The 14,278-nt window shown below is 37.4% G+C and overlaps 1 protein-coding gene across 2 annotated transcripts in view; it reads left to right on the forward strand.

Annotated features, from left to right (window-relative positions):
- COL12A1 (collagen type XII alpha 1 chain) overlaps positions 1–14,278 on the forward strand; it is a 99,565-nt gene that overhangs the window by 20,049 nt on the left and 65,238 nt on the right. For both annotated transcript variants that reach the window (XM_036379929.2, XM_054514257.1), the window contains 3 exons: positions 689–961; positions 1,876–2,148; positions 13,288–13,557. In XM_036379929.2, the coding sequence (XP_036235822.1) occupies positions 689–961; positions 1,876–2,148; positions 13,288–13,557 (816 nt within the window). The remainder of the gene's footprint in view (positions 1–688; positions 962–1,875; positions 2,149–13,287; positions 13,558–14,278) is intronic.

Consider the following 14,278-nt stretch of genomic DNA (forward strand, 5'->3'; position numbering starts at 1 on the left):
GCCCACTGAGCTCATCTGAACTGCTGCATCTCTTGTCAAGGAGCAGGCCAGGTTAAAGGATTGACCACAGGTTTTTTCCTTTACTTTCTAAGATAACAAGCTGTTTCTTCGAATTAGAGACTAAATTAAGAAACTTTTTTTAAACATTAGATGCAACTCGCATTTCAATGAATACTTTTTTTTTAAATATTCAAAGAAATAGAATTGGTTTGGTGGGTTTTTTTTTCTCTTTGTTCCTTGTTTGTTCTTGCAAACAGGATAGCTGAGTGTGTAGTCAGGTATATCTGACAACTGCCAGTGGAAGGGGTGCAGAAGCAAAGGGTCACAGCAAGGAAACTTATACCAGTTGTTGTGTTAAGAAGTTTCCTCACTATGCCCAAATGTCCCTTACACAGTTCAGTTCTACTGTTACCACTAAATACAGTCAGACTATCTTAAGTTTCAGAAGCAGTTGTATAAACTGGGATGAATGTACTTTTGGAGACAACTTTGTTCAACTGCTGAATGTAACTATGATCCTAAATTTTCAGAAATCACTAAAGGTGTGTGTACCCTTAAGCAATGGGAGGGCAATATAAGCAGTTTTGGTAAACTGGATGAACTAACAGAATGGTTGACGTGGTTTTGCTTCAGATTCTTCTTCATTAAAGGCAAATATTTACAACTTACATGTGTATATTTTTTGCAGTTAAAGGTGCTCCTCGAAACTTAAGGATTACAGATGAAACTACTGATAGCTTTGTAGTTGGCTGGACTCCAGCTCCAGGAAATGTCTTACGGTACAGGCTTGTTTATAGACCACTTACTGGAGGAGAAAGGAGACAAGTGACTGTATCAGCAAATGATAGGTCAACTACTCTGCAGAATTTGATCCAAGATACAAGATATGAAGTGTCTGTTGTTCCTGAGTATCAGTCTGGGCCTGGGAATTCATTGAATGGATATGCAAAAACTGATGAAGGTACATGATCAATGCTGTGAACATAGTAAGCATGAGAAAAACTCACTGCATGTTGACATATTCATACTGAAAGGAGAATAAACCATATAGTTCATATGTATTATCCTAGATGAACAGAGAGTTATAACATTGCTCAAGCCTAGCTGAGAGATAACATAAGACAATAGAATTTATCAAAATTGCAATATTTCATTTTAAAATATAGTATCTTGTACCTGACATGGCAAGGTAACTCGGGTGAAGAATCTACTTGTATGTTTAATTAATTGTCCCCATGATTCTTCATATTGTTAATGATATAAATTATATACCTTATATAAATTCAGACTCTGTTTGCACTTTGTGCTGAATGTTTAGCAAGAAATTAATGGAATATTTAATTTTCTCAAGTTATCACTGTAGATTTAATGTATGTGAAAATGCATGATCCTTTAACATGTATCATGCCTTATTAAAACAAAATCTAGAGAATACCAGAAGTATGACTGTCCTGATCATTGTTGAAGTTTCACTGATCCATGAAAGTCATCATCAAAAAGACCTGTTTAGGAAACCAAAACGTGTTAATTTCATATTTCGTTTGTCATCTTCGACTTGATTCTCAAGACAGTGACTTCAACATGGATCTTTGTTGAATCTGAGCATATCTAGACATGCTAGTATGTATAAGTGCTCCAGGATTGAACCTCCTTTAACAGGGAAAAAAAAATGGACCTTATTGTGCATTTTTGCCTAAGGAGGGTGGGGATGGGAATTTACAGTCCTGATTACAGTAAAGGCACACTGTAGCAGTGTTGGTTCAGCCTATTAGAGAATTATTTTTTAGCATAAAATCCTATGTTGTGTTAACCTAAAGATGAACCAAGAAATTAAGCTTGCTTCAACCTTTTTTCAACATCTTTTAACATGTGCAGTCCGAGGAAATCCAAGGAATTTGAGAGTTTCTGATGCTACAACATCAACAATGAAGCTGTCTTGGGATGCTGCTCCTGGCAAAGTGCAGCAGTACTTTATAACATACACTCCAGTCACAGGAGGTGAAACTAAGGAAGTGACTGTGAAAGGTGACACTACCTCTAAAGTGCTGAAAGGCTTGGACCAAGCCACTAGGTATGCACTTACTGTGTCTGCCTTGTATGCCTCTGGAGCAGGAGATGCCCTTTCTGGAGAGGGAGAAACACTTGAAGGTAATTATTTATTGTTTCTATTATTATTTATTCATTATCAGACCAATGTTTATGGTGTCTTAAAGTGTCTTCCCAAGTTTAATGTTGAAGTAAATATCTAAATGAAAAATAGACATAGACATTCTCCTACTTTACATGGACTTTCCAAATCTTCTGTCTCTAGAGAATAAAAGTGGGTTAAATCACTAGTTGTGGAGGGGACTCTGTCTCTTGAAAACGCTATTGGCAGAAGCACCAGCCACAACTGACTTTACTTCCACACCAGCCTCCATTAAATATTTTGTCTTATAACAATTATCTTCCAAGGTGTTTTAGTGGCATATTCTTCTTAATGTAACAGGATTAATTAATGGGGTTAAAGTATCTCATCCATTTGAAAATTTCCAGCATTTCTACAGTACTGAGTTTGAAAGATGTTCAGGGGCTATTTTTGCATCAGAGAAACAACATGTAGTTTTAGGCATACAGAGTCAAATCCTGCTTTTAACAAAGAACCTGAAGCTAAACATAAACAGAATGCTGGCAAAATCATAAGTCAGACCCAAAGGCTTTCTTATAAGGAGGAAAGGCTGTTTCTCTGACATTGAGCAGATAATTTCCCAGACTAATTCTCTGTGAGCATTCTCAATGTGATCTGTAGATTGTCAGAGGATAGGGAAAGCTTCCTTGTAGGCCTTGAAAGGAAGTGTGACTCTGCTCTGTGCTGGCCAGGGATACGCTGCTGAAATCTGGCACTGCAGCTGTGTAGGCACTACACTAGAAAACATTTTATGGATGAATTATGTGGAATTAAGGCTTGTCTCTTGATGCTAGTCAAGTTACTTGATTCTCAGTTTCTCTACCAGTTCAACTTTTTGTTCATGACATAGGTTACAAAAAATCCAGAAAACATACTTTAAATAGGAAAATGTAAAATAAAATAATTTAAAAAATCAGTTTCAATGATTCACCAATGTGCTGAATTCTTCCTAATAAAATGTAGGCACTTGAGCACTGCTGTTTGCAGCATGGGCTCCCTAGGATTCTTCTGTGATTGATGAAGAAAGGCAAATACTTCCAGTAGGCAGATAGTCCATCTGAGATCTCATTTTTCCTTCAAATGAGCATTTCTCTGTCCACTGACTATACAAGGAGTAAGTGGCAGATCTAGACACCAACTGCCTGCCTGTCCCACTGCCTGAGACCTGCTTACTCTGATGGATGCAGCTATCAGAGAATCAAGCACCTTGCAGTTCATGCTGAAAGTTTCCTAACTCCCCTGCTTTCACTACAAATGCAGGGTCCAAAAAACTCCTTTTGTAGGGAAAAAGAGCCTGTCTCCTGCCCAGAACATTGCTGAGATCCAGCTAAATGAGATCAGGTATCAATATTCTGTCCATAGCCTCCAGAAAAGCCAGAGATGATCAGGACATAATAACTTCCCTGTTGGTGGTAGTGCTGCTGCTTCCTAGGTCTAACATTTTTAGGAGGGAAGAGGGAGGGTGAAAATGTAGATTTTGTGCTGTGTGGGAGAGTTTGAATTCACCTCCACACCCCAGCAGGTTCACAATACTGCAGAATACATTAGGCAAGAGTCTCCTTTATTCTTTCCACTGAACATGAGCCACTGTCCACCCAGGAATACAAATTTCACTCTCAGAACAAAAACAAACTGAGTCCCAAGTAGACACAGGAAGCTGATAGCCCTGCTTTCTCCTCTGTGCTATCAGTGTGTAGAGCAATGCCTCAGTCTTCCTTTGCAAATCATGAGAAGCCTCTGTCGCACAGTTAAACAGACTGAATGGTTCACTTCCTTAGGGACAAACCTCAAATTTTAGTAAAGGTTTGACCAAGTTAGCTGTTTACATTTGGTGGAAACATTTTTATTGAGTATGTTTGCAGTAAACTTAGGAGAGCTCCTTTATTAACATGGAGTTGTGGAGACATAAAGTGTGTTTCAAATTCATAAAGTAAGCTTAGCATTTTATCCTATCATAAAACTTGAGCAAAAGAAAAATCTTTTCGGGCACTGCCTAGTGCTTCAGTTAAAACACATCCTAGAGAGAGCAGTGAATGAAATACAGTAGAATCCAAAAGCCAAAATCATCAGAAAAGCAGAATTCAAGGTACAGACTGTCTTGTCCTTTCAGTGCTCCGTGATTTGTGTCTTCCTCGAGGGCTCTGATTCTTATTTGGACTTTCTGCATTGCTTAATTGTTAATAAGAAGAAAAACATTCTCAACATTGGTTAAAGAGACAAATAATTTAAAAGAATATTTACCTCTATCTTAGGAACAGGCTTATATTAAACCAGATGAAGTTTAAAATAGATGTTGGACTTAAAAGGTCACAGAAACCTTTCTATAAGAAACTTTGCTCTAAGCAACTGAATTGAAACATTACATTAAAAATTCAGTGACAGATTTTTTTCTTGGGATAAATATGAGTAAAGAGCATCCTATCACTCAACTGAATGACTTCTTATCCAGTTCTTCAATTGGGAGGACACCAAATTAAAAATTACTTACCACTTTGACATGTATAGCTTTATAACTGAAGTGTAAATTCTTTGAAGATTCAGCAGGATTTGAAAATCCTATCAGGGTGCTCTTCAGAAAATATTACTCTTCATATTAAAACTGTCTCTTAAATTTTCTTGGTTAGATAAAACATCAGTAAAAGCACTGTGTAGATGCCAATCCTTACTGGGTGATCAAAGGGAAGCAACAGAATACAAATTTATTTTTGTATGAAGCAAAGACCTAATTCATTATATTTCCTCATGAAATATCTACCATGTATTTCAGTAATCAGCATATCTGCAGTTTCATGGGGCAATAAAAGTACTTGGATTAGGCCAGAACACTTGGAACATAGTTGTAGATATTTTAAAAGACTCTGTGACTAACAGTATGAAAGGTTTTCAGAATATTTGTTGCAGCATATAAGACAGTATTTCACTATATGGCCCTATCTTACCACAGTGAAGGATAAAATAACAAAACCTTTAAAGAAACCCAGACAATTATGAATAAAGAGTTGCAGTTTTGGAACTGAAAGGTAAAATTCAAATTTCAAAGCTCATTATAGAAGTTTACATGAAAAGAGATGTCATGCTGGCTGAGAAACTAAAATAAATATGGTTGGGCCAGGATGAAAAGTTACATAGGTCAGTGAAGTGAATACTTGACTAATGAGTAGCTGAAATAACTTGTCTGACTGAGGCTGGAAATAGGACAGGTCTTAACTTCTGGAGAAATAAACTTATCAACAGTAATGACAAAAAAGCTGTGAAAGGAAGCATAAAAAAAGTGTTTAGTATTTTAGTTAGTTTTTCCATGAGCCATGGTGTCTGAGAAACAAAATAGTGTGGTGTGTGTTTTTCATTGCCAACAACCCAGAAAGACTGAGCACTTAAGTATTTTTCTGTATCAGGAATCCCTATGGGGCTTACTTGATGTCTTCACCATATGAATTCTCACCAAACCTATTCAGTCGGTGGTGCCATAGTTGCTCATCGTATCAGGAGCTAGGCTTGAGATTGCCTTTCAAACTGGGATGGTTGCTAGTTCATGGAATTGATATGTAGCCTAAGAGGAGTGAGTTTGAGTGTAGAGAAGATTTCAGCACTAATAGAAAAGTGAGAAAAGAAGAGTTGGATACAGTACCTTCTCCAACTCTCTTATAGTGAAGAGGCAGGAAATGAAAAATCCAAACTCTCAGATGTTTATGGAATTTTACTGAATCACTAAATGGTCTCCTGTGATTAAGGATGTAGGCAAGCATTCTTCCTGCTTTCAGTAATGATTTATTTTGTTCTGCATCTAGTAGTAGAGTCCACATGGGCAGTTACTCTCAGACAAGAGTATCCTTCAGCAGAAAGGAAAAAACCAGAAATTTTTAGGCTGCTAACCTGATCTGCATGGACATGTCTGCCCAAGAATTCATTGAAGGCCCTTCAGTTATGTTTGTTATCTCCAAAATATTTTGGAGCAGTTACAATTTGCCCCCTATTCCTCTGCTTTGCTCTGCATGGTAGTTTTGCAGTGTTTTGAAGTGGCTTGTTTGTTTCAGGATTCATGGGAAAATCAATCCACAGAAACCTAGAAACCATTCTGTGTACTTGATATAATTTACCATGTGGGTAATCTCAGTTTCTCCTTGTGTTTTTCTTTTTGCTAAGCATATGCTTGCCCTTATTGCTTCTCTGCATAAAACAGAGAGGGCAAATATTCCCCCAAGTAATTGTAGATAATCTCTTTTATAAACTGTTTGCATAGCTCTCTGGTCCAGCCCAAAGATAAACACATGCCAGAGGATCAGCATTTTATGAACTGTTCACAGACAACACTGTGTAGAGAGCTTAGCAAATGAGTAATCAGAAAATGACTCATTTCTGAGCGCTGTTCCATTACCAGGTAATTGTTATTCAGAGAGAATGGATTTATTTCTTTTTGTGTGTGTGTGCTTTTGGAGCAGGAAAAGGGAAACAACGTATTTGCCCCTTTGTTGAAGGAGTATACTTTCCTTCTTCAGAAATCCAGATTTTAGGAAACTTATAGTGTTCTCATCTTTTATATGACTTCTTTCAGTCATTGGCTGATTTTGTCTACAGTTATGAAGTACCATCCAGAGGTGACAATTCTGGAGCTTTATATTTCATACTGCTTTAAACATAACTGCATGTGCAAAATATGTGCTGTAGAAAACTCTCCACTTTTATTCTCTCACTTTCAAAAGTGCATGGCAATCCATAACTGGGCAGCTTTTGTTGGAGCACTTCTATAAAGGTGCCATGGAAAAATTTTCCTCAGACATACTTTTTTGGATATGATTCCCCTCAGCTCACACAAAGTTGTTGAAACTGCTAAAGTAAGTTAAATCAGTGAAGGCTGCCATTGGCCTTGGGGTGGAACAGGGCTTGTGACAGCTGGGGGAACTAAATAAATTTGTACTGATGTTTATATTGATGTTATGTAATACAGATTGAAGAACAAGCAAGAAACAGCCATGGAACGTCTTAGGGAAAAGTCATTCTCTTATCTCCAAATGCTCCAAACAAAGCATTTGGCTTCCAATATTGCTTGGGATCGTATGATCTTTACCCAAGTCCTCATACACCAGAAATAAAATACAATGAGAAACTGTGAAGGCAGTGAGTCTAAATGCAGCAGACAGTGGGCAGTTTGTGAGAGCTACTGTTTTTCTAATCTGTTTTTTAATAAGAGAAGTGGTTTTAGGTCTGGCAAGAATTTGATTTTCTGCCCAAATGCATGCTGTCAGATGAGAAGAACATACTGTACATTAGCTGCTAAGCAGATTAGCTTTCATAAATTGAAGTTGTTTTAAAGACTAAAAAATTCATTGCTAGATTAAGCAATCAATACAGAAATGCTTAATCCTAATAAATGTCTGAAAAGCTTGAAAGCTGAAGATCTGTTTTATGTGTCCTTTTGCTGGCAGCTATATAGTTTGCAAAAAAGTTTTAAGAATATTTGAGCAACTGACTGTAATCAGGGAAGTCATTACACTTTTAAAAATTAATTTCAGAGAAATTTCAAAAAAAGGCTGGTTCATTTTTTTTCTCCAGAAAAATACTTGGTAATCAAGTTTTCATATTGCTTGCACTGAGAAATTTCCAAGTATTTCCACTTATATCAGTGAAGATCCTAGGCTAGACATGCTGTTGGTAAAAAAGAAGTTCTTTGGCATATGTGAGGTTGCTGGTCTGCATTAGCAGAGGTGTCAGCCTGTTTTGTTTCTTATCTTTGTCCTTTTTGGAATAAGCAAAGAAAGGCATATTGCATTATATTCAGGAGAGTATAAATAAATTTGAGAGATAACTATGTAATTGTGTCTTCTGCTTTGGAAAGAGAATCTTTGTTTCAGTGATGCAGGACCCAAATCTTCCATACTGTTTGAGGAGTAGCTATTTGTGTTGTGAGAATTAGGCTGTACCAAAGCAAGATATGAAAAAAAAGTTGTCATAACTGGATCATTTTCAGTTTGAAGTGATTTTCTGTTGTATATATTTCTTATAGTTTAGGTTTGGGGATTTTGGAGGCAGGCTCGTTTTTGGTCAGAAAATGAGTAGCAGTTCTTTGCTACATAAATGATTATTTTTTGCTGTTTCTGTAGTAACATAAGAATCCTTTAGAAATGAACAGCCTCCTACAGACAGAATAGTACAAATTCAAGTGACATTTTCTTGCAATGAGATTTTTAGCCGATCACAGGCACTTTACGTAATGGTCAGACAGTGTAGTGCTGCTTCCGTCCTGACAGAAACAAGGACTCAGTGTCCTCAGGAGGTTTAATGCAGTATCATGCATTTTTAAAATTTTACATTCCAAGATTTTTGAGTGTGACCTTTGAAACAGACTTGATAATCTGAGGAAAATTATCTGAGTTTTTTCTAGGAAACAAAGTATGTATCAGAAAAAAAACCCAGTGGAGGAAGATTGAGTGAATAATAAGATATTTCTTCACAGTGTTAACTAAATAACTTTTGGAAAAGACAGATAGAATATTAAAAGGACTGAATGTGAACACCTGTTGGCATTATCCTACATCAGGGACTCAGGAGTGCTCTGGCTAAAAGTCCTCTAACCATTGTTTTGGGTTAGAGCTCTCCTGGTTGGCCTTCTTGCCTTTCTGCAGAAGAGAAGAAATCTGCTTTAATGGGGTTATGTGAGTGTGTAGTAAGTCTTTGGCTTTCCCCTGCACCATGGCCACATCCCCTCTCTACTTGCCTGAGGGCTGGTTGCTAACCACTTTATGTCTTGGAGAGAGGGATATCAGCCCACCCAAGTGGTTGCCTCCTCCAGTACTGAGAGTTTTACCATTGGAGTATCATCTACTATCTACTATCTAGAGGATTATCTGCTGTCATCTTATCTGATGCATGTACTTGGCTCCTTGGCTGTGGCAATCTAGCCTGCTGACAAAATGGGATACTCCTGACTTTTGCTCATTGTAAACAAGGCAGGACTCAGGCCAGAACATTTTGGTCTATGCCTCTACAAGTGAAGGCTTATTTAGTTGATTCTGAAATTTTAGGATGCTAGCTTACAGAAATCCTATGTTTAACTTAAATGAAACATAGCTCTGCACAAAATTTACCACTGCAGATTGATTTTGAAACCTGGTTTTAAAAAAACACACACAGAAAGCTGTTTAAAATTTGGGCCCAAATTGCATGTAAAAATCCCACTGAGATCAGCTGGAGTTGTGTAAATGTCTCTGAGGGGAAAGGCCATTTGAATAAGGACATTTGATTTTTATGAATGTCAACATTTTAATTTTAGCTGATTCAGTCTTGTGTTCAATAACAACAGTGATTGCTGGAGAGCTATGGGAAGTGAGCCAAGTGGACAGAGGGAAACTGCTTTTTCGTGTCTCTGGCACACTACAGTGGAAAAACTTAATATGGAAACTGGACATTTCAGAAGTCCAGAACAGAGTATAAAAGCACATGACTGAAGGTTACCAAGTGAATTTTTCAATGTGTGTCTGCTCTAAGCGATGGTAAAGTTGTACAGGGACTGTAGGCAGTGAAAAGTGCTCTGAGATAAAAAAATCCTTGTTTGCTGATGTCTTGGGGCCTGTATGAAGTGATGAACATACATTAGCTTCCATTTCCAGTCAAGAAAAAGCAGGAGTCCTTTGCTAGCCAGCCAGCACTTTTCTTTCTTATGATGTGCATTGTCTCTCCATGCTCCTTAATCATCCTGTTTAAACAAGCAGGCAAGAAGTGGATATTCAACAAACATTTCTGAACACATTGACCAAAGAATAAAAATAAGTGTTCAGGTGTTACAGTTGTAGATTTTTGTGTGTACATGACATATAAGCAAGCTACCCAGGTATTTTGTTTTAATCCAAGAGTAGAATATTTCATAGGTCTCATTGCATGTTTGTTAGTGGCCACATTATACCATTGTTATTGTGGAGGATAAATGTGTTTCTTGACTCTGAGCATATCAGCTTTGATAATATTTCATGGAATCCTAACAGTATAAGACTGACAGTTGGACTTCATCTTAAACATAGGTGTTCTCCTAATAATAAATTAAAAATAAACCACTGTGAGAGATCAAGTGAAGCAGAAAAAAAAAGCTATGAGTGAACTTCCACCTCACACGTGAGGTGCAAATCAAGTTAGCGTGTTATGTTGAAGAAATGTTCTCAGTTGCAGTGTAACATATAAAATGTCCAATTTCCCTTAGTAGGTAAGTTGTCTTGTCAGCAGTTTCCAACTATTTGAAGCAAAAATTTTCCATTTAGTTCTAGTGGTTTGGTAGAAATCCCAGTTCCTTTTCCCTCTTTTACCTTGACTTATAAAAAAGACATTTAGTTCCAAAGAATATTTCTTTCAGAACCAACATATTACAGTAACTGCTGTTCATTATAATCCATTCCAAACAAATTATTTTCCTCTGTTATTTAATGACCTCAATAATGACTTAATCAATAAGGGTTTTAAATAAGAAGTTATTTTTGCAGTATTTCCAACATATATCATTAGCTGTAGTATCCAAGAGTACACTTGCAAAAAATTGTGCTGTGGTAGCAGATACTTGAATACTGAAATCATGTTGTGGCAGAGCCATGTTTTAAAGTAGCCAAAATAAAGTGACTTGTATATTTATATTACATTAAAATATGGAAAGAAAGGTTTTTATTGTGAGACATCTGTGCATTCTATCAAGTTAGGTTTTCCATATTTTTTCCATTTGGATTGCCTTAATATTTTTTTTTATTGTATGAAAAAGCCAAGATTTGAGAGTAGGAGCTTAAGAGCAGACAGAAAAATTGCTGTAATTTACTTTTGAAGGCAAATCTTTTTTTCAGGCTTCCAGGAAAATTGTTATTTGGAGCTAAGATTCTGCCCTGGCTTTCATTTAATGCAGTCACTGAATTTGGTGAGACTTCATGAAGCATGAGCTGAATTGGGCCTTTTCACTATAACTTTTACAGTATATGCAATCACTATTGGGAAATGTTAACTGAACTTTACCAAACCCTCTGTATCTTAACCTTTATTTGAAGAGAGGATGCCATAAATTGTAGTAATTTATATTACGCATCTAGAAAAATCAGTTTGAAGGGTACAATTTTAAGAACTGATGCAGTTAGGACAGAAAAAGAGCTGTCTCCAGAAAAACATGATGGAATGTCTCTAAGACTGAATTAAAATCAGAACCCCCCCCACAACACATGTTCTGTTAGGTGCATTTGATAGTCATCTTTGTGATTGTTGTGGTACTCTCCGATTCTGCATTCTGTGTAGCTGGTGAATCTTTGATAGGTTGGCATTAATTTCTATTCATCATTAAGTCAAGTGGGATTAGTTATCTCACTTTTAATGAAGTTGCACCAGCAATGAGATGTTTCTAAACCAAAACTTTCTACAGATAATATTTTCTGCTTCACTGGGATTGTGTTTGGAAATGTTGCAGATTGTGGTGGAAGTAAAAGACAAATGAATATGAAAAGTGAAAACTCAGACTATGACTTTGAGCAATGTGCTGCTCAGCCTGAAATTGCTTCAGACTTCTGAATGTAGTGAGGTCTGTTCTTGCAATGAGACTAAGTAGTGGAAAGTGGATAAGTATTGAATTCCTCTGTGTTCAAAGAATTTTGATTCTGCTCCTGTGGCTGCTATGGATTAGTATAAGGATATGTTTTTATCAGTGAGGGTAAAACTTAACTGTGATGCCATGAGGCCACCCCAAGTGTTTAAGTCCTCTTCCTAAGCAGGAGCCACTCAGGAATGTCCTGTACAGTGAGAAATCCCACTGACAATACACACCAAAGAACTGAGTACTTCTTTGTCTATGTGGATCTGGTTTCATAGAGCCCTTTTGCAGATTTTTGTATGATGAGGCTGTTGCACTAAATCCACCAGTCAATGCTCCTTTCCTGCTATCAAAAGCAAGCCATTGCAACAGGAAAATTGAACATATGTTATAAATGTACATTGAACATTAAGCAGAGGCACTCCTTTCACTGCACCACTTTAGACCAATGAGCTGAATTTTTAAGCAGAGGAACTACTCTGGTGTGTTAGGGAGGAAAGAGGTACAGGTCTTATGAATGGAAAGATGGAGAGTGTTTTCTACAGTAAGTGTGGGATGATGTAAACACATGCAAATTAGTTGTGAACATAAAATGAAATAGCTGATCTGGTAAGTGGGACTCTGTAATATACTAGTACTAATAAATAACCAAATAAAGTTGTCAGAGAAGGTACTCTTATTAGAGGCCTGGACAATTATCAAGCATGTGGAGTTCAATAAGGGCAAGTGCTGGATTCTGCACCTGGGATGGGCAACCCTGGATGTACAGACAGAGCAGGGAATGAGATGCTGGAAAGCAGTGCCATGGAGAGGGATCTGGGGGTTCTTTTTGATGGAAAGTTGAATATGAGAGGGAAGACAGGAGTAGACACTGATCTCTTTTCTGTGGTGACGAGTGACAGGACCAAAAGAATGGCCTGAAGCTGTGTTAGGGGACTTTTAGGTTGGATATTAGAAAAAGGTTCTTCATCTAGAGGGTGGTTGGGCACTGGAACAGGCTCCCTAGGGCAGTGGTCACAGCACCAGCCTGACAGAGTGTGAGAAGTGTGTGGACAATTCTCTCAGGAACATGATGTGACTCCTGGGGATGGTGCTGTACAGGGCTAGTAGATGGTGGTCCTTCTGGGTCCCTTCCAACTCAACAGATTCTGTTATTCTGTGAAAAGTCTCCATTATTTAACCCTTGGAAAAAAGGTACACACATAACAATGACAATGAATGAATGAAATAAAATCTTTTTTTGAGAGTTAAAATTTACCTAAGTGAGCTGCACCACATTTAAGCACTGGCTTCATTCCAGCTCTTTGAATACTGCCATTTTTATTTTGAATATTCTAAAGCATGACTGCTTAGTATCTTACATGGTAGGGATAAGATCATTCATAGTCTAAAGTTAGCTTTAAGCATTTTGTTGAAACCTTCATCTATTTTCTCTTGGGACTACCCTCATACGTTATTGAAAATAATATTAATGGGAAAGTTCAGTTTAGCTTTTAAGATCATTTGACTTTTACATTTGTACTTTGATAACTTTTGCTATTTGTGTTTAAGAGAGAATTTGCTGTTTTCTTTCTTGCAGAACGTGGTTCACCGCGTAATTTAGTTACCACAGACATAACTGACACTACAGTTGGGTTATCATGGACACCAGCTCCAGGAACAGTTAACCATTACAGGATAGTATGGAAATCACATTATGATGATACCATGGGAGAGAAGAGAGTCCCAGGAAATACAGTGGATGCTGTGATAGAAGGCTTGGAACCAGAGACTAAATATAGGATTTCAGTATATGCAGCCTACAGCAGTGGAGAAGGAGACCCAGTAGAAGGAGAGGCTTTTACTGATGGTAAGTGTAATACATTAACACCATTTGTAACATTCTGTTTTTGATGAAATTATAATTAAAAAATAAAATGGACCTTATTTTTCCCCCTTCTTTTTTATTTTTTATGAAAAGTTTCCCCAAACCAAAATGCCTCCTCAGCTCAGCCAATTTTGACATTTTGTTGGACTATTAAAAAACCTAAAAAAAAAAAATCTCTTCTATGTCATATAGGTTTGGATTCAGCAAGAATTACTTCCAAATTAAGATATTATTTGGTCTGCATATTACTCTGAATTCAGCCTTTTATAGGTTTGGTGTGATTGCTAAAAATCAGGTGAAGGAAATGTGGATAGAGCAAAGAGGAAAGATGGGGTGCATTCCCACAGAATCAATGAGTTTCCTTTCCAAGTTATTGCCCTTCCAATCTTCATAGTCCTCAAACTGAGGCTCACTGGGTGATTTTGATGTTTGTTAGTTACCTTTCTGGGGCTCTTCTTTTTCTTATTTGCCAAATATTATACTGTATTTGGTCAAAGCAAGCTCAAGCCTCTCCTGCTGTGTAGGCAAAGTGAAAAAACGGAGACCAGGGATGGCTTGTTTCTTTGTAGCAGGAACTGTGAGTAAAGGAGTCAGAATGAATGAAGGGATGTCCTGGATAAGGCTTGACATTCCTGTTGTTTGCCTAAAGGGGCCATGCAAAGACAAAGCCTGAGTGAGGGCTCTGGGGAAGCATCATGTGTGT

The sequence above is a fragment of the Molothrus ater genome, chromosome 3, assembly GCF_012460135.2.
Source record: "Molothrus ater isolate BHLD 08-10-18 breed brown headed cowbird chromosome 3, BPBGC_Mater_1.1, whole genome shotgun sequence".
Taxonomy (NCBI): Eukaryota; Metazoa; Chordata; class Aves; order Passeriformes; family Icteridae; genus Molothrus; species Molothrus ater.